General features: G+C 42.4%; 1 protein-coding gene and 1 long non-coding RNA gene across 4 annotated transcripts in view; one reads left to right on the top strand and one right to left on the bottom strand.

Annotated features, from left to right (window-relative positions):
• The window catches only part of LOC140459696 (uncharacterized), a 120,535-nt gene that overhangs the window by 38,789 nt on the left and 54,643 nt on the right, over positions 1-27,103 (bottom strand). For both annotated transcript variants that reach the window (XR_011953849.1, XR_011953850.1), the window contains exon 2: positions 26,339-26,428. This is a non-coding gene — a long non-coding RNA (uncharacterized lncRNA). The remainder of the gene's footprint in view (positions 1-26,338; positions 26,429-27,103) is intronic.
• On the top strand, positions 1,296-25,474 carry LOC140459692 (lysoplasmalogenase TMEM86A-like). 2 transcript variants are annotated; one of them, XM_072554065.1, is made up of 3 exons: positions 1,296-1,415; positions 15,761-16,019; positions 20,715-25,474. In XM_072554065.1, exons 1-3 carry the CDS (start codon positions 1,398-1,400, stop codon positions 21,125-21,127), a joined length of 690 nt encoding a protein of 229 aa, XP_072410166.1. In that variant the 5' UTR covers positions 1,296-1,397; the 3' UTR covers positions 21,128-25,474. The 2 variants fall into 2 exon arrangements, with proteins under 2 accessions (XP_072410166.1, XP_072410164.1); XM_072554063.1 differs by lacking the exon at positions 1,296-1,415 and adding an exon at positions 6,545-6,779.

Raw genomic sequence — 27,103 nt, 5'->3', positions numbered from 1 at the left:
GATAAATAAAAGAAAACATATTATTTATTCAATGTTCTGTCAATTTGTGCTGCCACTTCCAATGATTCATGCAGACAAACACTCAGGTTTCTGTACTCCCAAACCCCGAAAGAATTGTCCCCTTTATTTTATACTGTCCATAGTATAAAACCAATCAGGTCATAGAGTCTCTTCATCAGGTCTCTTCATTAAATTCCACTTGTATTGATCTGCCCATTCTGTCTTTCTCTGTAATTTACTACATAAGATCTGCAGCCTAAGAGTCTTGATCCTTCGATCAATGCAATACAATACAGCACTGATCCAAGCAGAGCAGAACTTTCCCCAAGTGAAAATACAATCTAGGAAGCACACCCAGATTCTGATGGAAGTGGTGTGACAGATACTGTCAGGAGCTGCCTTACTCAGACTACTGCTATATAACATGGTCATGTGATGTGTTCAAAACACTTAAGAGTCATCGAGCTGTACAGGACAGAAACAGATCCTTCAGTCCAACTTGTTCATGCAGACTAGATATCCTAAATAAATCAATCCTATTAACCGGCATTTGACCAGTATCTCTCTAAACCCTTCCTGTTCATATACCACTCCAGATTCCTTTTAAATATTGTAATTGTACCAATTTGCTCCATTTCATCTGGTAGCTCATTCCATACACACACCAGCCTCTGTGTGAAAATGTTGCCTGTTGGGTCTCTTTTAAAGCTTTTCCCCTCTCAAATTAAACCTATGGCCCCTAGTTTTGGACTCCCCTACCGTGGGGAAAAAAACATTGTCTATTTACCCTATCCAGGCCCCTAATGATTTTACAAACCTTTTGAAGGTCACCCCGCAGCCTCCAATGCTCCAGGAAAAATAATCCTAGACTATTCAGCCTCTCCCTATAGCACAAACCCTCCAACCCCAGCAATATTCTTGTAAAACTTTTCTGAACCCTTTCAAGTTTCACAACATCTTTCCTATAGCAGGGAGACCAGAAATGAACACAGTATTCCAACACAGTGCTAACTGATGTCCTGTACAGCACCAAAACAACCTCTCAACTATTATGCTCTTAACTATTAACGCAGTCACCAATAAAGACAAGTGTACCAAATGCCACCTTCGCAGCCCTGTCTCCCTGCAACTCCATTTTCAAGGTAAATTGTTTCCTATTTGAATCCAACATAAACTTTCCCTCTCAAGTTCAAGTGGTGGAACCAGTTTCACACCCCTGAAATATTTAAAGATTAATAAAGTTACATATCACTATCAACATCAATCAGTGTGAAACATCTGCTTACCACACCCATGTTTCAGAAAAACGAAGTGAAGAACAAAGAAACAAAACAGTTCAGCTCCAACATATTTCGGAATCCAGAGAAACACGCTGCATACAGCTTTTTCACACAATAATGCCACTTCATCTTACGGTAGGTAAACAAGAAAAATAAGTTTGTTCTCTTTATTTTCCTTGATTAGTGTAAGTCACACTGTAGAAGCATAGTGTTCTGCCTCAGTGCATATTTGCATTAATGTATCCTGAAAGCTGTTGGTTTAAAACAATGGTTTTCTACTATGGTCTTCTATACAGTTGCATAAGTCTGATCCAGCAATGTGTGAGTGTTAATCCGACAACTGCTGAAGCACAAATGTTTGTGTGCACAAGTGTTTGTAGGTTTCTTCATAGAATTTACGAGTACATTATCTGTGTATATGGGGTAAACATGTCTTAGATCAGTTCAATTACCTGACAGAAAATTCCAAGGTGTGCACCCACACTTTCAGGATTGATTGTGTGAGGCTCCCTGCTGATGGTGAATTTTCACATCAACCAATGTCATCAATCACATGGAATAAGCACTGTGGAAGGCAAAAACTTAGGGAAGAAACTGAGGAAAATCTGGAAATTTACCCTCCACTACTGAATGCAATCTATGAGGCATTTCAATGTGGTGTTGCTCAAGCCCAATTGTGCACAGCTACGATGGCCTGAACGACACAGAAGATTTATTGAGTAAAACAAAAGACTGCAGATGCTGGAGATTTCAAATAAAAATAGAAATTGCTGTCAAAACTTATCAGGCATGGCAGCATGCGTGGGGACAAAGCAGAGCTAACGTTTCTAACTGGTGACTCATCATGCAGGACAGGAGGTCAGAAACATGAGGGATGGAATCAGACTTCCAAGTTATTGTGCTCGATATCAAATCCTGGAGGTTGCAGGCTCCTTGGTTGAAAATGAGATGCTCTTCTTCAGGCTTGTGCCGAAACTCACTGGAACACTGAGATAGAAACATTTGGTGTGGGAACACAGTGATGTGTTGAAGTAGCAGGCAACTGGAAGCTCAGAGTCATTTTCACTGACAGAAAGTTGGTGTTCTATGAAACCTGTGCTTCATCTCCCCCATGTAGAGGAGATCACACTGTGAACAGCAAATACAGTAGACAAGTAAATTGCTGCTTCATCTGGAGGGTCTGTCTGGGGCCTTGGACTGTGATGAGGGGCGAGTTAAACAGGCAAGTGTTACATTTTCTGCAATTGCATGGCGAAGGTGCACTGGGGGTTTGGGAAGGTTTTGGGAGTGGAGAAGGAATGGACCAGACTGTCTGGAGGGAATGGTCCCTGTGAAATGTTGACAAAGGAGGCAAGGCAAAAATGTGTCTGATCATGACATCCAACCGAAGATAATGAAAATGGCAGCCTTGGATTTTTTGATTGTCGAGGTTCTGGGGTCATAACTGAAGACTTGGGTGGCTATTACCACTGTTCTGGGAGGGAAGAGGGTGGTGGCAGAAGTGTGGAAAATGGGTCCGACAACAACAAGAGCCTTGTCAAACACGGTGGTGGAGAATTTTCACTTGAGGAAGAAGCTGAACATTTCTGAGGCCCCCGTGTGGATGGTGGCATCATCAGAACAGTTGTGATGCAGATAGAGAAAGTGGGAGAAACCAGTATTCTTTCAGGAAGCAGGGTGTGAGGAATGTATATTCAGGTTTATTTCCGATTCCAAACAAGGGAATCTGCATCAATGATGCCATCGATACACTTGAGGTTGGAAGGAGGAGAGGGAATCTGATTGAGACATATAAAAATATTAATGGATTAGACACTCTGGAGACATGTTTACGCTGATGGGTGAGTCCAGGACCAGAGGACACAGTTTAAAAATAAGGGGTAGGCCATTTAGAACAGAGTTGAGAAGAAACTTCTTCACTCATAGAGTAGTGGACATATGGAATGCTCTGCCCCAGAAGACAGTGGAGGCCAAGTCTCAGAATACTTTCAAGCAAGAGATGGATAGAGCTCTTAGAGATAGTGGAATCAAGGGAATGGGGATAAGGCAAGAACAGGATACCGATTGTGGATGATCAGCCATGATCATAATGAATGGTGGTGCTGGCTCAAAGGGCCGAATGGCCTACTCCTGCACCTATTGTCTGTTGTCCATTGATAGACCAAAAGAAGAGTTGTGGCTGGAGGCCTGAATAGGATTTGAACAAGGAAAGTTCCATGTACCCCACAATGAGACAGTCAGAACACGGGTGTATGCAGATGGTCACGGCCACCCCTTTGATCTGAAAGTGAGAGGAATTAAAGGAGTTGTTCAAAGTGAGGACAGGCCAAGGAGAATGATGGTCGATGGTTCAGGCTTTACTACTATGAAGCTGTGGAGAAGCCTAAGACTATGTGGATGGTAGACGGAAGTGTCAAGGGACTGTACATACATGGTGAATAGGAGTTAGCTGTTGCCCAGAAACTGGAAATTTTGAAATCACGTAAAGCATCAGAACAATCATGAATGTGAAATGGGAAAGATTGGAGGACAAGAGGAGAAAGGAGAGAAGAGAGCAAGGGAAGGTCTTTATCTTGGCAAAGCCACATGCGTACTCCACCTGCCTCTCTGTTCAGAACAAAGCGTGGCATCTCTCTCTGACAAAGCAGTGGAATGTAAACTCGGAGAGGTTACACATCTTGCCTGCTCCATCACAAAAGGAATTTGATGGAGATAACAATCACCACAACACCATCAACAGTACAGAATCACAGGATTGTTACAGTGCTGAAGAAGGCCATTCAATGCAGCATGACGGCTGTCCAAATTATTTATTGCAAGAATGAAGCCACAAAATCAATAAGTTAAAACAAAATAATGTTCACAGTAAGACAAAAGAGTGAAACAAAACAAACATGAAATACTATGTCGGATAACCACCTGCACTCTAAATCCTCGAATCAATATAACTGAAGCTTGGTTCTCAGCTGGTTACCTATTCTTGGATTTTGGATCAAACATTAGTCTTCTTCAGCCTGCTGGTACTTCACCATGAGGTCAATCATCTAAGTTTTTATTCTGTGACCTTTGAGGTAGGTCCAGGCAGTTTCCTTTATCCATCTCCATCTGAGCCTTCATGTCCTGAGAAGCTGGATGGCTCAGTTCCATTTCTCAGTTTCCCTTTTTAGTTTACCCTTTCAATTAGGATCTGTCTCTAAAGATATTCACTTTGAAAGCATGGCTAGAGTGGCAAGATTAAAAAATGGCAATCATGGCATCAAATCACTGTTGGATGCTAACATCATCTGCATATTCTGGATATTGCATTCACAGCCCTGTATTGCCTTGCCAACATGGTGTCTGACACAAGTCCCTCATACATGTGTGTTTGCACACCAAACAGCAATATTGCAAATGCTACTGTCTCAAATTTCACAGCCACAAATGAGACCTTAGAGGTGCAGACATTACCCCATGCAAGATGTTTTTACTTGAATCTTGTCTAACATTGACGTACTGGAAAAAGTCTTCAATCATACCTCGCGTCTGGGGGTACTCAGGATTTTGACATTGTTGAACATTTTTCAGGTAGATGTTAAGTTTGGAATCGAGGAGGTGTTTGAGTTTCTTGAGGGAACCTTAAGCAATGGAGGAAGATTTGGATCTCCACTTGGGAGACAACAAAGCCAAGAATATCAATAGGGAAAGGATAGAAGGATGAAGCCATCAAAGGAAAGAAGTTATTGGCTGGACATGCGGTAACAGGATTCAAGAAGAGGTTAAACAACAGAGAGTGCAACAGGGGAGGCAACAATGGAAGGATTTTATCACTGGATGATTACTCCAGAGACCAGGTAATATCGAGGGACCTTCTTCAAATCATAGAATCCTTACAGCGCAGGAAGAGGCCATGCAGCCCATTCAGCCCAAACCCTCCAAAGAGCATCCCACCCAGACCCAAACCCCTGACCTTATTCCTGTAACCCTGCACTGGCTTGTCCACCTAGCTGACACATCCCTGGATGATATGGGATAATTTCCCACAGCCAATCTACCAAACCTGCACATATTTGTTCCCTGGAAGAGTACCAGAGAACCCAGTGCAAGCCCAAGCAGACACAAGTAGAATGTGCTTACTCCATACAGAAACCCAAAGCTGGAATTGAACCGCTCTCCCTGGCATTGTGAGGCAGCAGTGCTAACCACGAAGCCATCGTGCCACCCTCGTATCAGAAAATAATAATGACGTATCCTTTACAAATTTTGAAACTGTGCATAAGACAAGGTTTTTAATGCCAAATCAAAAGGAGCTCCACTGTAAACGCTCTTCCTGTCCAAAAGACAATTTTTTTTCTGTGTTCTCTTGTCAATCTGCCAATTTTGTGTTCATGTTGCTCAGTTTTCTTCAATCCATGAGCTCTAAATTTGTCAACAAATCTATTATATAGCAATTTAACAAGCACCTTTAGAATTGCATGTAAAGTTCCTAAAACATTATCAATGGGTCAAAATTGTTTAATTCCTTTCCTGACAACACTGCAGGTATAGAGGAAGGTGGTGCACTTGCATTCTCAGGTCAACACACTTTTAAAAATACAGCATTATTCAGATGAAATGCTGGAGAGGCTTTGTGAGGGAATTCTATAGTTCCATGGCAGCAGAAGGAACAGGACCACTAGTGAGCAAGTAAAGTCAGAGAAGTTCAAAGAGGCTTAGAATGGAAGGGGAGCATTTTTCTATCAGAAGGTCAGGTTAAGGACAGACAAAGCCAGAGGCACGACGAAAGAGGATTTGAAAACCAGAACATGTATTTCAAAAATTGAGCTGATGCTTAATCAGGAACTAATCAGGTCAAAGAAAAATAAGATCTTTGCTGTACATGAACTCCATGTGACTAAGGCAGAGCGTTCAAGGATCAATCAAATCTAATCCTTCATCAGAATAACAAACAAAATCTGCAGGTATCACACTGCATGATGCCAAGTAATCCCATATTCAAAAATGTTTGCAATCAAAGTTACCAGTTATAGACTTGCATAATTAAGTGTTTTCAGTGTAAATAGCATCAGAAGAAACGCTTATTTCAGAAGGGTGAAACCATTAGCTTTTGTTGCTGTTGAAAACTGAATTTATAAACCAATCCCCCAAGTAAAAATCTGGTGTAGAAAGCACACCCAGATTCCAGTGGAAGTGTTGTGACTGCCACCGTCAGGCTCCGCCTGGCTTGGGCTACTGCCAAGTAACGTGGTCCTGTGACGCATTGAAAACACATCTGATTTGAGACAAACATAACCTTTTCCTCTCAAGTTCAACCGGTGGACTCAGTTTCACATCACTGAAAGATTAAAAGATTCATGAATTTGCATAACAATGGCAAACAATGTCAGCGTGAAACCTCAGCTGGCCACATCGTGTTCTCTGGAAGCTGAACTGAACAGAAAACAGCTCCGGCATATCCTGGAATCCAGACAAACACGCAGCACATAGCCTTTTTACACAGTGATGCCACCCCACCCTACGGTAGGTATAACAAGAAAAATAAGCTCATTCTATTTATTTTCCTCAACTAGTCTATTTCACACTGTAGAATTAGAACATTCCTCTTCAGTGCATATTTAGTATCCTGAAATCTGTTGGTTTAAAACAGTGGTTTTCCACTATGGTCTTCTTTCCCTTATTAGTAGACAGGCTTTTCAGTGCAGTTGTACAAATGATACAGCAAAGTGAGAGCGCAATGGACAACAGTTTAGGCACAAATGTTTGTGTGCATATGATGAACATAATTTTCTCCATAAAATCTACAAGTATGAGTACATCATTTCTGTATTTAGGGTAAACATGCCTGAGATCAGATCGTGTACCCGAACAAAAATTCCCAAGCTTTAATAGACAATAGACAATAGACAATAGATGCAGGAGTAGGCCATTCTGCCCTTCGAGCCTGCACCGCCATTCAATATGATCATGGCTGATCATTGCTAATCAGTATCATGTTCCAGCCTTATCTCCATACCCCTTGACTCCACTATCTTTAAGAGCTCTATCCAATTCTTTCTTAAAAGAATCCAGAGACTGGGCCTCCACTGCCCTCTGAGGGACCTATGGAGCAACTTCTCATATAGAAGGTAGTTCATTTATGGAATGAGCTGCCAGAGAAAGTGATGGAGGCTGGCACAATTACAGCATTTAAAAGGCAACTGGACGGGTAAATGATTAGGAAGGATGGGGAAGGATATGGGTCAAATGTTGGCAAATGGGACTAGATTTATTTAAGACTCCATCCCTCACATTTCTTACCTCCATGGCACCAAGTCCTGCATGACATGGGTTGCTTTCAGGACAGCCAACTGGTTACCTCCTACTGTCAATTCTCATTCTCACTTGTTCAGCTTCTCTTCTGCTTCTTCATTCCTGAAGAAGGGCTTATGCCCAAAATGTCAATTCTCCTGTTCCTTTGATGCTGTCTGACCTGCTGTGCTTTTCCAGCAACACATTTTTAAGCTCTGATCTCCAGCATCTGCAGTCCTCACTTTCTCCCAGCTTCTCTTCTGTCCAGACTTAACATCAATAATGCCCATGTCAGTGTATCCCTTTTGTATTTTTCTCTTTCTCCGAGCTCAGTCTTCAGCTATCTGCTTAGCCAATGACCTCATCCTCGACTTGAGCATAAAGTTGCTTTCAGTTCTTTTGAAGAGTCACAAGTTGGAAACTGCAAGCACGTGTTGGAAACCGCCCACTCCAGTTACAGTATCTTCCCCAACTCCCAGCTCCAGCCTTACATCCGTATACATCGCAGCATCCTCCGCCATTTCCGCCACCTACAAACAAACCCCACCACCAGAGATATATTTCCCTCCTCACCCCTATCCACTTTCTGTCAAGACCGTTCCCTCTGCGACTACCTTGTAAGGTCCACATCCCCTGACAACCCACCCTCCCCTCCCGGCACCTTCCCCTGCCCCCGCAGGAATTGCAAAACCTGCGCCCACACCTCCCCCCTCACCTCCGTCCAAAGGCCCCCTAATAGCAGCAGAGATGTGGAGAAACAGATTGGGAAACAGATTTTGGAAAGATGCAGAAGCCACAGGGTAGTAGTCATGGGCGACTTCAACTTCCCAAATATTGATTGGAAGCTCTTTAGATCAAGTAAATTGGACAGGGCAGTGTTTGTGCAGTGCGTCCAGGAAGCTTTTCTAACTCAGTATGTAGATTGTCCGACCAGAGGGGAGGCCTTATTGGATTTGGTACTCGGTAACGAACCAGGACAAGTGATGGGCTTGTTTGTGGGTGAGCATTTTGGTGATGGTGACCACAATTCTCTGACTTTCACATTGGTTATGGAGAGAGATAGGTGCATGCAACAGGGTAGGTTTCACAATTGGGGGAAGGGTGAATATGATGCTGCAAGACAGGAGCATAAATTGGGAGCATAGGCTGTCAGGGAAGGATGTCATTGAAATGTGGAACTTTTTCAAGGAACAGATACGACGTGTCCTTGATATGTATGTACCTGTCAGGTAGGAAAGAGATGGTCGTGTGAGGGAACCTTGGCTGACGAGGGAGGTTGAATATCTAGTAAAGAGGAAGAAGGAGGCTTACACAAGGCTGAGGAAACAAGGTTCAGACAGAGCGTTGGAGGGATACAGGATAGCCAGGAGGGAGCTGAAGGGATTAGGAGAGCTAAGAGAGGGCATGAAAAATCTTTGGCTAGTAGGATCAAGGATAACCCCAAGGCCTTTTATGCGTATGTGAGAAACATGAGAATGACGAGAACGAGGGTAGGTCCGATCAAGGACAGTAGTGGGAAACTGTGTATTGAGTCGGAAGAGATAGGAGAGGTCTTGAATGAGTACTTTTCTTCAGTATTTGCAAATGAGAGGGACCGTATTGTTGAAGAGGAGAGTATGAAATGGACTGGTAAGCTAGAGGAGATACTTGTTAGGAAGGAAGATGTGTTGGGCATTTTGAAAAATTTGAGGATAGACAAGTCCCCCAGGCCTGACAGGATATATCCTAGGATTATGTGGGAAGCAAGAGAGGAAATTGCAGATCCTTTGGCAATGATCTTCTCGTCTTCACTGTCAACGGGGGTGGTACCAGGGGAATGGAGAGTGGCGAACGTTGTGCCCCTGTTCAAAAAAGGGAATAGGGATAACCCCGGGAATTACAGGCCAGTTAGTCTTACTTTGGTGGTAGGCAAAGTAATGGAAAGGGTACTGAGGGATAGGATTTATGAGTATCTGGAAAGACACTGCTTGATTAGGGACAGCCAGCACGGATTTGCCTTACAAGTCTTATTGAATTCTTTGAGGAAGTGACCAAGCATGTGGATGAGGGTAGAGTAGTGGATGTAGTGTACTCGGATTTTAGTAAGCCATTTGATAAGGTTCTCCATGGTAGGCTTATGCGGAAAGTCAGGAGGCATGGGATAGTGGGAAATTTGGCCAGTTGGATAGACAACTGGCTAACCGGTCGAAGTCAGAGAGTGGTGGTAGATGGTAAATATTCAGCCTGGAGCCCAGTTACAAGTGGAGTTCCGCAGGGATCAGTTCTGGGTCCTCTGCTGTTTGTAATTTTTATTAATGACTTGGAAGAGGGAGTCGAAGGGTGGGTCAGTAAATTTGCAGATGATACGAAGATTGGTGGAGTTGTGGATAGTGAGGAGGGCTGTTGTCGGCTGCAAAGAGACTTAGATATGATGCAGAGCTGGGCTGAGGAGTGGTAGATGGAGTTCAACCCTGTCAAGTGTGAGGTTGTCCATTTTGGAAGGACAAATAAGAATGCAGAATACAGGGTTAACGGTAAGGCTCTTAGTAAGGTGAAGGAGCAGAGGGATCTTGGGGTCTATGTTCATAGCTCTTTGAAAGTTGCCACTCAGGTGGATAGAGCTTGGAAGTAGGCCTATGGTGTATTAGCGTTCATGAGCAGAGGGACTGAATTCAAGAGTCGTGAGGTGATGTTGCAGCTGTACAGGATCTTGGTAAGGCCACATTTGGAGTACTGTGTGCAGTTCTGGTTGCCTCACTTTAGGGAAGATGTGGAAGCTTTGAAGAGGGTGCAGAGGAGATTTACCAGGATGTTGCCTGGAATGGAGAATAGGTCGTACAAGGATAGGTTGACAGTGCTAGGCCTTTTCTCATTGGAACGGCGAAGGATGAGGGGTGACTTGATAGAGGTTTATAAGATGAACAGGGGAATAGATAGAGTAGACAGTCAGAGACTTTTTCCCTGGGTACAACAGAGTGTTACATGGGGACATAAATTTAAGGTGAAGGGTGGAAGGTATAGGGGGGATGTCAGGGGTAGGTTCTTTACCCAGAGAGTGGTGGGGGCATGGAATGAGCTGCCTGTGGGAGTGGCAGAGTCAGAATCATTGGTGACCTTTAAGTGGCAATTGGATAGGTACATGGATAGGTGCTTAAGCTAGGACAAATGTTCGGCACAACAGCGTGGGCCGAAGGGCCTGTTCTGTGCTGTATTGTTCTATGTTCTATGAGCCTTCCATGCCTCCATCTGCCACTCCACAAACTTTCACCTACATTTCCACACATGTCACTTACTGTATCCGTTGCTTCCAAGGAGACAGAATGCCTACTCGCAGAACTTCAGAGAATATCTTCGGGACACCCACACCAATCAACCCCACCGCCTCATGGCCAAACACTTTAACTCCCCCTCCCACTCTGCCAAGGACATGCAGGCCCTGGGCCTCCTCCATTGCCACTTCCTCACCACCTGATGCCTGGAGAAAGAACACCTCATCTTCTGCCTTGAGACTCTCCAACATCAGGGCATCAATGTGGATTTCACTAGTTTCCTCATTTCCCCTCCCCCCACCTTACCCCAGTTCCAACCTACCAGCTGAGTGCTATCCTCATGACCCGTCCCTTCTGTCCGTCTTCCTTCCCACCTATCTGCTCCACCCTGCCCTCTGACCTATCACCTTCACTGCCACCTCCATCCACCTATTGCACTCTCAGCTACCTTCCCCCCAGCCCCACCCCCTCCCATTTATCTCTCCACCCCCGAGGCTTCCAGCCTCATTTCTGATGAAGGGCTTTTGCCCGAAACATCAATTTTCCTCCTCCTCGGATGCTGCCTCACTTGCTGTGCTTTTCTAGCACCACACTTTTGGCACTAATCTCCAGCATCTGCAGTACTCACTTTCACCTAGATTGAATGAAGAGCAGGTAAATTGCTGCTTCATCTGGAGGGTCTGTTTGGGTCTTGGACTGTGATGAGGGGCGAGTTAAACAGGCAAGTATTATATCTTCTGCAATTGCATGGCGAAGGTGCAATGGGGGTTTGGGAAGGTTTTGGGACTGGAGGAGGAATGGACCAGACTGTCTGGAGGGAATGGTCCCTGTGAAATGTTGACAAAGGAGGCAAGGCAAAAATGTGTCTGATCATGACATCCAACCGAAGATAATGAAAATGGCAGCCTTGGATTTTTTGATTGTCGAGGTTCTGGGGTCATAACTGAAGACTTGGGTGGACATTACCACTGTTCTGGGAGGGAAGAGGGTGGTGGCAGAAGTGTGGAAAATGGGTCAGGAAACAGCAAGAGCTTTGTCAAACACGGTGGTGGAGAATCCTCACTTGAGGAAGGAGCTGGACATTTCTGAGGACGGTGGCGTCATTGGAACAGTTGTGATGGAGACAGAAACTGGGAGAAACCAGTGTTCTTTCAGGAAGCAGGGTGACAGGAATGGAAGGTCCAGGTAACTGTGGGAGTCAGTGGGTTCGTAATAGGAATCAGTGAGCAGCCTCTCCCCAGAAATACAAACACAGATGTTGAGGAAGGGAAGGGTGGACTCAGAAAATGACCAATGTCAAGATGAGAGCGGGGTGGAAACTGGAATTGAGATTGACAATTATTTCCAATTCCAAATGAGAAAGGGAAATTGCACCAATGATGTCATTGATAGACCAAAAGAAGAGTTGTGGTTGGAGACCTGAATAGGATTTGAACAAGGGAAGTTCCACGTACCCCACAATGAGACAGAACACGGGCACATGCAGATGGCCATGGCCACCCCTTTGATCTGAAGAAGGTGAGAGGAATTAAGCAAGTTGTTCAAAGTGAGGACAGGCAAAGGAAAAGTATGTTGAATAGTTCAGGCATTATTACTATGAAGCTGTGGAGAACCAGAAGAGTATGCGCATGGCAGATGGAGGTGTCAAGGGATTGCACATCCATGGTGAAGTGGAGACAGTGGGTGTCTGAAAAATGGAAATTTTAAAATGAAGTAAAGCATCAGAAGAATCGCAGATGAGAGTGGGGAAGGACTGGTGGAAAAAGGAAGAAAAAGGACAAGGGTAGATCTCTAACTTGGCAAAGCTACATGTCTACTCCACCTGCCTCTCTCTGTTCAGAACAAGGCTTAATGAAGTTCACTTGACATGAAGAGCGTGGCACTTCTCTGACAAAGCAGTGGAATCCACACTGGGAGCTGTTATACATCTTGCCTGCTCCATCACAAAAGGATTTCAATGAAGCTAATAGTCACAGAGTCACAGAGATGTACAGCACAGAAACAAACCCTTTGATCCAACTCATCCACGCCAACCAGATATCCTAAACTAATCTAGTCCCATTTGCAGCATCTGGCCCATATCCCTTTCTATTCATATTCACATCCAGATGCCTTTTAAATGCTGTAATTGTACCTGCCTTCCCTACTTCCTCTGACAGCTCATTCTATATATGCACCCCCCCTTTACGTGAAAACGTTGTCTCTTAGGCACGTTGTAAATTTTCCCCTCTCACCCTAAACCTATGCCCTCCAAACCAGGGAAAAAAACCTTGCCTATTTACCCTATCCCTGCCCCTCATGATATTATAAACCTCAGCCTCCAACGCTCCAGGAAAAATAGCCCCAACCTGTTCAGCCTCTCCCTATAGCTCAAACTCTCCAACCCTGGCAACATTCTTGTAAATCTTTGCTGCACCTTTCAAGTTTCACAACCTTCCTGAAGACCAGAATTGCACACAGTATTCCAAAACTGACCTAACCAATGTCCTGTACAGCTGCAACAAGACCTCCCAACTCCTATACTCAACGCTCTGGCCAATAGAGGAAAGCATACTAAACACCTTCTTCACCATCCTATCTACCTGAGCCTCCACTTTCAAGGAATTATTGTTATGGACCTGGTAAGCCCCCCTCAAAACATTTCAAGAAGGCAGCCCAGACCCTAGCCTTTCTAGTTGTTTTCAGGAGGTGTAATGTGGATATTCCAGGAGGGATCTATTTACAGACTAATGAATGAAACATGAACAAAAGAGAACAGAATATAAAATAACTTAACCTATCTGAAAACCCAATCAACTTTATTGTAACATAATGATGTTCCAATTTCCTGCAACATCCCAAAAACACCTCCTTGGCAAAAATGGTAAAATCAAACATAGGTTCTTTCAGGAGATATCTTTCTGACATCTTTCAGGAGAGATGTCAGAGAGAGTCAGTCAGTAAACCTCTGTTGAATCAGGGAACCCTTTTTTCCCAGCAGCTTTCAAACAGTCTGCTTGCTAAAACCTAACCAAACCCAAACCAGGAATAACCTTGAATTGGGAGAACTGGCCAATCCTCTTTCACTGTATAAGTGTTTTAAAAAAACTTAAAAGCCTTTTAACATATTGGAACCTTTGCCTTTATGACCCCTCTCGATAAAACCAAGGGCAAAGGAACCTTGTTCAAGGAGCAGCATCATCACACTGTGAACCTGCATTCCAAGATCTCTTTGTTCAACAACACTCACCAGGACCTTACCATTAAGTGTGTAAGTCCTGCCCTGATTTTCCTTTCCAAAATACAGGACCTCACATTCATCTAAATTAAACTCCATTTTCCACCCCTTAGCCCACTGGCCCATCTGATCACGATCCTGTTGTACTCTGAGGTCACCACAACACCATCAACAGTACAGAATCACAGGATTGTTCCAGTGCTGAAGAAGGTCACTTAATGCAGCATGACTGCATCATCTTCCAAATTGTTTACTGCAAGAATGAAGCCACAAAATTCCACAATTTAAAACAAATAGAGTTTACAGTATGATACAAGAGTGAAACAAAACAAACAAGAAATATTATGTCAAATAACCACCTACATTCTGAATCCGAGAATCAACATAATTTGAGCTTCAATTCACAGCTGATTGCCTATTCTTAGGTTCTGGATCTCCTTCAGCCTGCCTGTTCTGCACCACTGAGTTTTCATTCTAGGGTGTTTGAGGTAGTTCCACGTAGTTTTCATTACCCATCCCAATGTCAGCCTTGGTGTCCTGAGAAACTATAAGGGTCCGTTCAGTTTCCTTTTTCAGTTTTCCCTTTCAATTAGGATCTGCCTCAAAAGATATCCACTGTGAAAGCACAGCATCACAGAGGATATTAACCAGAACAGCAAGATCAAAAATGACAATCCTGGCATCAAATCAGTGCTGCATGCTGACTAATATCATCTGCCTATTCTGGATACTACCTTCACAGCCCTGTATTGCCTCACCAATATGGTATCTGGCACACATCCTTCATACATGTGTGTTTGCACACCACAGAGCAGAATTGTACATGTTACTGTCTCAATTTTCAGTCACAGATGAGAACTTTGAGGTTTGAAAACTATTGGGTGCAAGTGATGATTCTTCTCTAACATATCGATACTGGAAAAAGGCTTCAACCACATCTCATATCTGAGGATATTTAGGATGCCAGGTTGAAAGTTTTCAGGTAAAAGTTGAGTTTGGAATCAATGAGGTACTTGAGCTTCTTGAAGGAACCTTAAGCAATGGAGGAAGATTTGGAACTCTACATGGGATACAAAAAAGCCAAGAATATCAATAGGTAAAGGACACAGGTCCCTGATGCTGTTAGCTGTGCTAACCACTGAGCCAACATACCACCACATCACTGTGGCAAATCGTGGAATTTGCATTCAATAAAAGTTTGGAATTCAGAGTCTAATGATTACCACGAAACCAGTGTTGATTTTGGAAAAATCCATCTGGCTCACTAATGCCTTTTAGGGAAGACAACTGTCATTCTCACTTAGTCTTGCCTACATGTGACTCCAGACCCACAGCAATGTGTTTGACTCTTAACTATGCTCTTGGCAATTATGGATGGGAAATAAATGCTAGCCTCGCCACATCCCCTGAATGAATAAAAAAAAGTGAAGCCATCTCACAAGTAGAGGAGATAAATACAAGAAAGGAAATAACTGGGTTTGAGAAACAATGAACAGACATTTAAGATGATAGTCGAAGGGCTCAAAGGGGTCAGAGGAATCATGCGGTGGGTTGGAGATGGTAACAGAACTAGGAATATTCTGGACTTAACAATTCTCTAGACTAAGCTATGGAAGCCCAAGTAAATTTGACTCTGAAATATTAAGAACTCAAATATGAATACAAGGCTCAACACATGAGAAGATCATGTGATAATTCTAGAAAGATTCATAAGATGGTCATCAGGTGTATGTTTGTTTGGCATGCAGGTTGACAATGACTTGGCTTATTTGGTACCTTTCTTCATTGCTGTCTGCATCTATACGATCATCCATGTGATATCTTCTGCACCTGTTTGGCTGCTCGGATTGACGAAAATTTTGCCAATCATCAGTTTATGCATATTCGTTGTATGCAAAATATGTCAATACAATCATCGCAATCATCGAAAACTACTTATGGGCCTCACATGTTCAGCGATGGGTGATGCGTTTCTCCTTAAAGATGACAATCAGTTTTTAATTGGAGGTAAGCACATTATCTTGAATTTAGATCTTATTGCAGTTTAACTATGTAAAAGAACACAAGAAGGTGGTTCCATGCAGCAGAGTAGTGATGTGTTTGCCTCCAAACTGGCAGCAGCTGTTGGGTTGGAGTCCAATGTCATTTGTATCACATTGACTTCAGATCATGGTCAGATTCCTAATGAACCATAAGATGAAATTATTTTCCCTTGAAGAAAAGAAATTAGCACGACCTAAAGAGTGTTCCTAACAATATTCGCTTCTACAGATTTTGGATTGCGTGAGGAGATGCAGGAAATACATGAAGAACAAAGCAATCAAAGAATGGCACATTCACATCAGTCACATTGAAACCAAGGCTGTGAGCGCAGAAATCCAATTTAAACAGATCTATTCAATTAGGCCAAAACTAAATACTTGTGATAGCTCCTAACAAATTTGGAATGATGAATTTTTCTTCCATTTTCTTGCAAATTTTCTTCTCTTGGCTGGCGGTCGTTATGGACCAGGCCAAATCCTCTCAAAACATTTTAAGAAAGTAGCTCAGACCCTAACTTTGCCAGTTGTTTTAAGCAAGTGTAAAGTGGATATTCTAGGAGTGATGCAGCTGGCCCAACCACTTAGTTTGAAACGAATTCAGAAGGGTGAATGGGAACTTAAATTGTAGGTCCAGCGTCCAGGAGGTTGAGAGCAATGAGGTCAAAAATGACGTTTCTAGGTCGCAAGATTTCACTGACAAGCAGGAACATGGTTTTAAGTGTGTCTACCTCAACGCCAGGAGCATCCAAAATAATGTGGGTGAATTTGCAGCATGGGTTCATACCTGGGACTTTAATGTTGTGGCCATTTCAGAGACAAGGATAGTACAGGGAGCAGGAATGGTTGTTGCAGGTTCCAGGATTGAGATGTTTCAGTAAGAACAGATAAGATGGTAAGAGGGGGAGGTGTAGCATTGTTAGTCAAGGACAGTATTACGGTGGCAGAAAGGACATTTGAGGACTCGTCAACTGAGGTAATATGGGCTGAGGTTAGAAACAGGAAAGGAGAGGTCACTCTCTTAGGAATATTCTAGAGGCCTCTGAGCAGTTCCAGAGATGCATGGGAAAGGATAGCAAAGATGATTCTGGGTAGGAGCGTGAGAAACAGGGTAGTTGTTATGGGGAACTTTAACTTTCCAAATATTGACTGGAAATATGATAGCTGAAGTACTTTAGATGGGTCAGCTTTTGTCAAATGTGTGTAGGAGGGCTTCCTGATAAAGTGTGTCGACAAGCCAACAAGGGGTGAGGCCAGAATGGAATTGGTACTGGGTCTTTGGAGGTGGGTGACCACTTTGGTGATAGTGACCACAATTCAGCTATGTTTACCTTACTGATGAAAAGGGAAAGGTATACACTGCAGGGCAAGAGTTATTGTGGAGGAAAGGTAATTATGATGTGATTAGGCAAGATTTCAGCTACAAAGAATGGGGAAGGAAACTGCAGGGGAAGGGCACAACTGAAAAGTGCAGCTTATTCAAGGAACAGCTACTGCATGTCCTTGATATGTATGTACCTGTCAGGTAGGGAGGAAGTGGTCAAGTGAGGGAACCATGGTTTACTGAAGAAGTTGAATCCCTTGTTAAGAGGAAGAAGAAGGCTTATGTTTGGAAGAGACATGAAGGTTCAGTTAAGGCGTTTGAGAGTTACAGGTTAGCCAGGAAAGACCAAAAGAAAGAGCTAATAAGAGCCAGAGGGGGACATGAGAAGTTGTTCACAGATGGGATCAAGGAAAACCGTAAAGCTTTCTATGGATATATCAGGAATAAAAGGATGACGAGAGAAAGATTAGGACCAATCGAGGATCTTCTGTGTGAAGTCCAAGGAGATAGGGGAGGCACTGAATGAATATTTTTCATCAGTGTTCACAATGTTATAGAGGAGAATACTGAGATACAGGCTACTAGCCTAGACGGGATTGAGGTTCACAAGGCGGAGGTATTATCAATTCTGAAAAGTGTGAAAATAGATAAGTCCCCAGGGCCAGATGGGGTTTATCCTATGATTCTCTAAGAAGCCACAGAGGAGATGGCAGAACCTTTGGCTTTGATCTTTATGTCGTCATTGTCTGCAGGAATAGTGCCAAAGACTGGAGGATAGTAAATGTTGTCCCCTTGTTCAAAACGAAGAGTTGAGGCAACCCTGGTAATTACAGACCAGTGATTCTTACTTTGGTTGTGGGTAAAGTATAAGAAAAGATTTTTTAAAAGCTAGACTTTATAATCATCTAGAGGGGGATAAGTTGATTTGGGATAGTCAACATAGTTTTGTGAAGAGTCGGTCGTTCCTCACAAACCTGATTGAATTCTTTGAGATGCTGACCAAACAGGTGGATGAGGGTAAAATGGTTGATGTGGTGTATATGAATTTCAGTAAGGCGTTTGATAGGATTCCCCATGGTAGGCTATTGCACAAAATATGGAGGCATGGGATTGAGGGTGATTTAGCAGTTTGGATCAGAAGAAGGCAGAGGGTGGTGGTTGATGGGAAATGTTCAGCCTGGAGTTCAGTTATCAGTGGTGTGCCGCAAGGATCTGTTTTGGGGCCACTGTTGTTTGTCATTTTTATAAATGACCTACATGAGGGTGTAGAAGGATGGGTCAGTACATTTATGGATGACACTAAAGTTTGTGGAGTTGAGGTTCGTGCTGAAGGATGTTGGACATTACTGAAGGACATAGATAAGCTGCAGAGCTGGGCTGATTCGTGGCAAATTGTATTTAAGGCAGAAAAGAGTGAGCTGATTCACTTGGAAGTAGCAACAGGAATAGAGTACTGAGCTAATGGTAAGATTCTCAGTAGTGTAGATGAGCAGAGAGATCTCAGTGTCCTTGTGCATAGATCCCTGAAAGTTGCCACCCAGGTTGATAGGGTTGTTAAGAAGGCATATGGTGTGTTAGCTTTTATTGGTAGAGGGATTGAGTTTTGGAACCACAAGGTCATGCTGCAGCTGTACAAAACTCTGGTACGGCTGCACTTGGAGTAATGCATACAGTTCTGGTCACCGCATTCCAGGAAGGATGTGAAAGCTTTGGAAAGGGTTCACAGACGATTTCCCAGGATATTGCCTGATATGGAGGAAAGGCTGAGGGACTTGAGGCTGTTTTCATTCGAGGGAAGAAGATTTCGAGGTGACTTTATTGAGACATACATGATAATCAGTGGGTTAGATAGGGTGGACAGTCAGAGCCTTTTTCCTCGGAAGGTGATGGCTCGTACGAGGGACATAGCTTTAAATTGAGGTGCAATAGATATAGGACAGATGTCAGAGGTAGTCTTTTTACTCTGAGAGTAGTAGGGGCATGGAACACACTGCAACGTAGAGTTGCCAACTTTAAGGGCATTTAAATGGTCATTGGATAAACATAGGGATGAAAATGGAATAATGTAGGTTTGATGGGCTTCAGATTGGTTCCACAGGTCGGTACAACATTGAGGACCAAAGGGCCTGTACTGCGTTGTAATGTTCTATATTCTAAAACAGAATTTATTTGCAAAACTACCAAATGAAACTCCAACAAAACAGAATAGCAGACAGAATAACTTAACCTATCCAAAAACTCAACAGATGATCCCAAATTAATGATGCTGTTCTAAATTCCTGCAACAATTCCCATAAACACCTCTTGGCACAAGGGGAAAATTAAACACAGGTTCTTACAGGAAAGAGAGAGATGGCAGTGAGATTCAGCATGGAACACCTTCTTCCATGGAGCTGTTTTTTGTACCAGCAGCCTCAAAACCCGACTGACTGCTTTCAGTGAATATCCAGACTGCCAAAAACAAACCAAACCAGAGAAAAGCTGAGCTGGAAGAACTGGCCACTCCCTTTCATTGCACAAGTGTTTTGTTTAAAACCTTGAAAGCCTTTTTTTCTGAGGCAGTATCTGTTAGCTATTATCAAATTGGCCCTAAAACCCTTCAAATCTAGAATCTCGGCAATTCTGCATTTATGACCCCTCTAAAAAATAAACCAAGGACAACATAACCTTGTTAAAGGAGGAGCATCATCACAAGGTGCTCAGTATTTCTGGGTACAATTTCATTGGAGTCAGGTGTCATTTTACACACAAGTACCCCTTTTCTGAGCATGAACAGTGAGAGTTAACAGTGGAAAGCATCGTGCATGAGCATTAATCTATTTGTACATGATAAAGACACATCGAAACAAAGCAGGGGTTCCTAGGTTAGGATCTAGACCTTGGCCTATTCTCTTTCCCTTTTCCAAGAGAAAGTTATTGTGACAGTCCTGCTGTTACCCTTACTTTAATCTCTCTGGTTTAATTTGTATTAAATCAAGAAAGTCATTGGATAATCCATTTTCTTGAGGATTTGTTTGAGACAGATTGGGGGAGACAAGAGTTAGACAGCTGATGTAGTCTATATGGACTTGCAAAAGGATTTTAAGAATCAAGTCCATTTAATCAAGTTCATGGAACAAATGGGGTAGTAAAACCAGAGTTAGAAATTGAATGAATGTCAGGAAGAGTTGCTGTTAGTTTTTGAATTGGAAGGTGGTGTAGAGTGGAAAATTTCCAGAAAACAACAAAAACCTGCATTTGTAGACCTTTCAGCACAAATACTGTCACAAGGCATTTCAAATTCAGTCTTGCACTTCACTGTTTACCAGAGTTTGTCACTTTGCTTCTGTTTAACTTCAGGTGGGGCCATGTTTGCTCTTGCTCACTGTTTGTATACGTGGGCCTTTGGGTTCAAGCCTCTGAATCTCCAAGCAGCGAGTTTAGTTGCCTTGGTCGTCGGGTTGGGTTGGATCTTTCTCAGCATGTGTTCAAAGGTATGGCAGATGCTCCTGCTCTGCTGTTACTGCACCTTGATTGGGATCATGTCCTGGAGAGCCAATGCTGAAGTGCTATTTCATCATTCAAGAACAAGAACAAAGGTGACCGGTGCAATTGGAGCTGTACTTTTCATGGTATCTGATTTCACTTTGGCAATAAACCTGTTATGTTTTCAAGTTCCACATAACCAGCTAATTGTCATGAGTACATACTATGCAGCACAATTGTTTATTACCATCAGTATTGTTAGAGATAATCAAAATAAAAGTGACTAGATTGTCCTTAACTGTACAATGGAGATTGTTTGATGTTAGAATCTCCAGTGTTTTTTTTGTTTTTCATGAATAAACAATTAGTACAGATACAAAGACAGAAGGTGTTGGAAAAGCTCAGCTGGTCTGCTGCATCTGTGAAGAGAAATCAAAGTTAATGCTTCAGGTCCAATGACCCTTCCTCAGAAGGGTCTGAGGAAGGACCTGAAATGCTAACTTTGATTTCTCTCAACTAATGCTGCTAGACCTGCTAAGCTTTTCCTGCAACTTCTGTTTTTGTTTCTGATTTACAGCATTTGCAGTTCTTTTGTTTTTTTGAATAGATATGGATATCATTCCAACATTATAACTTGTGTTTAGTTCTAACCTCATTACATACATATCTCTTTTTGCTTGTATTTGCTGAAGTTATTTTATTTACTAAGTTTGCAAATGATACCAAAATTGGTGGTGTAGTGGACAGTGAAAGCTATCTCAGAATATAATGGGACCTTGATCAGATGAGCCAATGGGCCAAGAAGCGGAGGATGGAGTTTAATGCTTGATTAGATTCCCAACAGTATGGAATTGATAAATGTGAGGGCTCTGAGGATTGTTGCCAAACAAAGAGACTTCGGGGAGCAGAAGCATAGTTTCTTTAAAGTGGAGTCACAGGTACATAGGATGGTGAAAGTGGTGTTTGGCACACTTACCTTCATTAGTCAGTGCATTGAGTATCACAGTTGGGACATCATACTATGGCTGTACTGGGCATTGTTGAGGCCAGTTTTCAAAAACTGCATTCAGTTCTCGTCTCCCTGCTTTAAGAAAGATGTTGTGAAACTTGAAAAGGATATTGACAAGATTGGAGGCTTTGAGCTAGAGGGAGAGGTTATGGCTTTTTTCCCTGAAACATCAGAGGCTGACAGGTAACCTTTTAGAGATTTATAAAATTATGAAGGGCAATGATCGGGTGAATAGCCAAGGTCTTTTTCCCAGGATAGGGAGTCCACAACAAGAGGGCATTGGTTTAAGGTGAGAGGGGAACGATTTGAAAAGTACCTGAGGGACAACTTTCTCTTGCAGAGGGAGGTGCGTGTATGGAACGAGCAGCCAGAGGAAGTGGTGGAGGTGGGTACAATTACAACATATAAAAGATATCTGGATAGTACATGCAGGGTTTAGAGGCATATAGGCCAAATACTGGCAAAGGGGACTCAAACAATTTAGACAATCTGGTCGGCTGAACAAGGTGGACCAAATTTTGTGCTGTACTTCTCTATGATTTTATGATCTCTTACAATGTGGAAAGTGAAATATACAGGAGCTTATGCTGTCAATATTTACACTGGAGATCTGTGTTAAGACATCAATGTTCCTCACTGGTAAATTTGTCAGAAGTGAGATTTAAGTAGCTTTCAATTGTTCACTGGTCACCAAGACTGAGAGTGTTTAACTTCAACTCCAAACTGAAAGTTGTTTCTTCTGTGCTTTTAGTTTAGGATAGTGATGTGGGGATTGCTTGCAATGCATACCTGTTTACTGCCCAGGTACTCTCAGTGGAACTGTGTAGCACTCGTGTCCAACACCTGGCCAATGGAAATCTGGTAATCTCTTGGTAAAGAGGCCTTTAAAGCTGAGAAAGGTCAGATCCAACTCTCCCGATATATTTTGTATTCTACAATTTGAATGGTTCAGATTTGAATATTTGGAAAGGGCTATTTTTCTCATTATTCCTCAAATTCATAACATCAAGGTCTGTGAGCACCAGCAACTTGAGACAAAGATAAATGAATGAGGAAAAATAAATTAACTTTTTCCTGAGACCTGGCTCCAACCTCACAGTCAAGACAATAAAGCCTGAATATTCCAGTGCTAAGGCATCCTAGTAGGTTTTCCTCTTGTCTACTGGATTAGTGGTGCTGGAAGAGCACAGCAGTTCAGGCAGCATCCAACGAGCAGCGATGCTGCCTGAACTGCTGTGCTCTTCCAGCACCACTAATCCAGTATTTGGTTTTCAGCATCTGCAGTCATTGTTTTTACCTTTTTTCTCCTCTTGTCTATTTCAACCAAATGCAGTGCTTAGATATGCAAATCATTTGTCTTTAGACTTTTTCACAAGAATGTAAACTTTTTTGTGTTAATCTTTAAAAATAATTGTTTTGTTACCTTTTATCAATGGAATCTTTAGATCTGCCAGATGTTCTGGCTTTAAATTGTTTCAGTTCCAAGTTTGTGACTCTAGTTCTTTGGCTGGAAATAGTTCTGATCATCACTGAATTGTAGTCAATTATAATGGACTTGGACATATTCACCAATTTGTTGATTGTACTGAATTTGTGTCCTTCTTCTGACCATCTCGTTGGCTTATCTACTCTCTGATATCTTCTGGCATTTCCATTGGTTCAAGATAATCATAAGATCATGCTTCCGCTATCTTTCCAGCAATTTGATTGGACTGAGGAAATTGTGCAAAGGTCGGGATTCACTGGATTTTTTTTCCCAGTAATATCAGTTGTTCATGAGCCTCCTCTTTTCACATCTCTGTCCCTGACTCAACCGCAAAAGACGTCTGTTCCTTTTGTCCAAGTTTCAAGGGAGCTGTAATTCAGTCAAATCCCAGCCTGTCTGCAGTCCCTTCACTTGAACTTGATCCACTTCTCCAAGCACTCGCTGTTTGTGAATCTTAGATTTTCTCTCTCTTTATAAAAAGCAAGCAGAGGAGTGGAATAAAGCAAGGATTGGACATAGCTGAGGTGACAGCCAAGATGCAGCAGCCAAGATGGCTTTGAAGAGGCTAATCGGAAGTCTTGGGTTGATCACAACACCTCATTATTTTTTTAGAAATCTTTAATGGCACAGTGAAACAGTTCATAAAGCCTCAGAAACCTCAGTGAATTCAAGATTTAAGTTACCAAAATAAAATCATGCAGGACACCTGCTATTTTAAATGTGACTGAAGAGAGAACACTATTCTCAAATAAAGTGCTTTTATGTGACTGACCTTTACTCCCACTTCCCATGTGGGCAGCATGGTGGCTCAGTGATTAGCACTGCTACCTAACAATACCACTTACTCAGGTTCGATTCCAACATCAAGCAACTGTCTGTCTGGACTTTGCACGTTCTCCCTGTGTCTCTGTGGACTTCCTCTGGCTGCTCTGGTTTTGTTACACTGTGCAAAGAGGTGCAGGCAAAATGGATTAGCCATGCTAAATTGTCCCAGCGTATGCAGGGATGTGTAGACTCAGTGGATTACCCATGGGAATTACAGGTGTAGGGTAGGGAGGTGGAATACTCTTCGGAAGGGTGGTGAAGACTAGATGGGCCAAATAGCCTGCTTTCACATTGTAGAGATTCTCTGTTACTTTTGTGAAACTTGCCTCTCTCATTCAATACTGACACAGATTTATTCATGCAACTGGAGTGCTTTATCTATCTTTTATCTGTTTCTGTTTCTATCTTTCTACTTCACAGAAGCTGAGAATCACAGAAGTGTTATCGCACAAAAAGAGGTCATTTGGCCCATTCTGTCTGCACCAGCTCTTCAAATGAATATCATTACCTCGTGCCAATTTCCTACATTGTCCTTGTACATTTGCATGTTATTTATATTGCAATCGTCGTCCAATATTATCTTGACTGCCCTCCACCACATTTCCAGGCAATGCATCCCATCTGATAACTAGCTGCTGAGTGAACAAGTTTTTTGTCGTATCACATTTGACCATGTTGCAAAACATGTTAAATTGTTCCCCTTTAGTTGTTCATCCTTTTTAGGAGCGGAACAGTTTGGCTCAATGCATCTACCAAGACCACTCACGTTTTTGAAAACCTTTATCAGATCTCCTCACAGCCTTCTTCTCTCCAAGGAAAGCAGTTCCAACATCTTAAGTCTGCCATCATAACTGAAATTTCTCATGCTTGGAACCATTACTGTGTGTCTCTTCTGCACTCTTCCAATGTGTTCATTTCTCGAGTGTGCCACCCAGAACAGCACACAATATATCAATCAAAGCTGAACAGGTGTCTTATACCTGATTCAACTTGAATGGTTATTCATGAATAATAACACATTGTGTCCAATATCCCATAAAATTTCAATTTAACTCCTGATAGTCTGGCTTTCATGCTGATGGACAAAATCAATGGGAGAACACATGGATCCCTGCAACGTATAAAACGAAAGGAAAAATCTCTTCTGAATTCTGGCTGTGACGCTGAAAGTACGCAGATTAATTGTGCCCTTCAGCACTCCCAAGTAATAACATTACTTTATCAAGCTGATTTTGCAAAATACATACAAGTGACCTGCAGACACAACTTGAAGTCGTTGGAAACTCAAATTTTATATCTGAATATCCAGCTGAAGGTGAGCATGTGTAATAAATGTACAAATAATAAATGCATTAGATTGAACTATCGGGTTTCACATTAATGGGAAAAAGCACATGAAGCGAGAATCAGGATGTGGTGGTGGCTGCAAGAGTAGACACTGTGTCAGAATCCAGTTCAGGAAAACTAAAGACAGTCTGATGGAAATATGGAGAGTGGTGTACTAAAATCCACCATATTGCTGACAAAATTATCAAGTGCAGGGAGAGGAAATATTGGGACATACAACTCCTGCTGTGGGCAATCTAGAACAAGATGTCATAGTTTAAGGATAAAAGGTAGCAGATTTAAAATAGAGATTATAAATTCTCTCAAAGGATGGCAATTCTGTAGAATTTACTATCCCAGCGTGATATGGCTGCTCAGAAATGGGGTAAATTTAAGGAGGTGATACACAGATTTTTAAGTAATCATGGGTTGAAGAGTTATGGACAGCTGGAGTTGAGGTCAAGATGAGACCAGCCTTGATCATATTAAATGGCAGAGGAGGCTTGAATTTGGCCTACACCTGCTCCTAGTTCTTAAATTCTTGGGGTGAGGAGAACAACTGCATATGAACGGGGTGGAGGAGGGAGAAACAAAAGACTATTGTGTGAAGGAAGAAAAGAACAGCATCAGGGACCAGGGAAGAAATGAATCCTGAAGGCTGGAACTTTGTATCATTCCAATGCAATCCATGGAAGAGGTGCTGATACTAATGTGAGCCACCGCTTGGAAAAATGTGAGAACAGTTTGAGCAATACACTTCTTTTCAATGAACTTTTTCAATGAAAGTGGTCACCATCTACTTTCTGTTTCACAACGATTGAGTTTATAGACAAGAAAGAACGTAAGACCTACCACAAGTAGCATTTCATTGTTTGGAACCTTTGAAGGATTTGTGCTGAGATCCATATCATTGGCTTCTGTTTGTAACTGAAGAGCTGCCAGCTGAAAAGAATTATTACAGCATATTAGCTTCAGCGAAGGCCACTGGAGGAAGAATATAATTTAGATAAGGAGGGACTAAAGATGTAGATACAAAGTTATGAATCATCACATCTTTGCTGGTTATAATTTTCAATGCATGCACAAAAAACTATGGAGATGCAGAGTTTAGGGCTGCTTATGAGTCATTTGTTTACTGCAATCCTTTTGCCAGATGACCCCTCCATTCTTTAGATGGAACTGTCTTGTGTGCTGACTTACACTGTATGCTTTAATGTACTTCCCTGATGGAATGGCTTCATGGGATTACACAACAGGAGAAACTGTGAAATGTGATATTTTTGACTTAAATCCTGAACATTCTGACATTTCATTTGAATATTAACCTCCCTCCCTTTCAGCAGTTCCCATGCTCAGTCTTCTTATCCAGAACTGCATCATGTCAAGTAAAATTGCATTTTCTTTTTACAAAATGTACTGCTGAATCAAGAGTGGGATAAGATATTCTGTTAGGAAGAATCTAAAGTGTGGTGCTGGAAAAGCACAGCAGGTCAGGCAGCATCTGAGGAGCAGGAAAATTGACGTTTCAGGCATAATCCCTTCATCAGGAATCCTGATGAAGGGCTTATGCCCTAAATGTCGATTCTCCTGCTCCTCAGATGCTGCCTGACCTGCTGT

This window comes from Chiloscyllium punctatum, chromosome 35 (genome assembly GCF_047496795.1).
Source record: "Chiloscyllium punctatum isolate Juve2018m chromosome 35, sChiPun1.3, whole genome shotgun sequence".
In the NCBI taxonomy this organism is placed as follows: Eukaryota; Metazoa; Chordata; class Chondrichthyes; order Orectolobiformes; family Hemiscylliidae; genus Chiloscyllium; species Chiloscyllium punctatum.
The sequence above is the reverse complement of the archived record's forward strand: the minus strand, read 5'-3'. Positions and strand labels throughout refer to the sequence as shown.

What these genes read in the sequence shown, in the direction of transcription:
- LOC140459692 (XM_072554065.1), top strand. An exon ending in CAATCAGTTTTTAATTGGAG is followed by an intron (nt 16,020 to 20,714) that starts GTAAGCACATTA and finishes GTTTAACTTCAG; the next exon opens with GTGGGGCCATGTTTGCTCTT.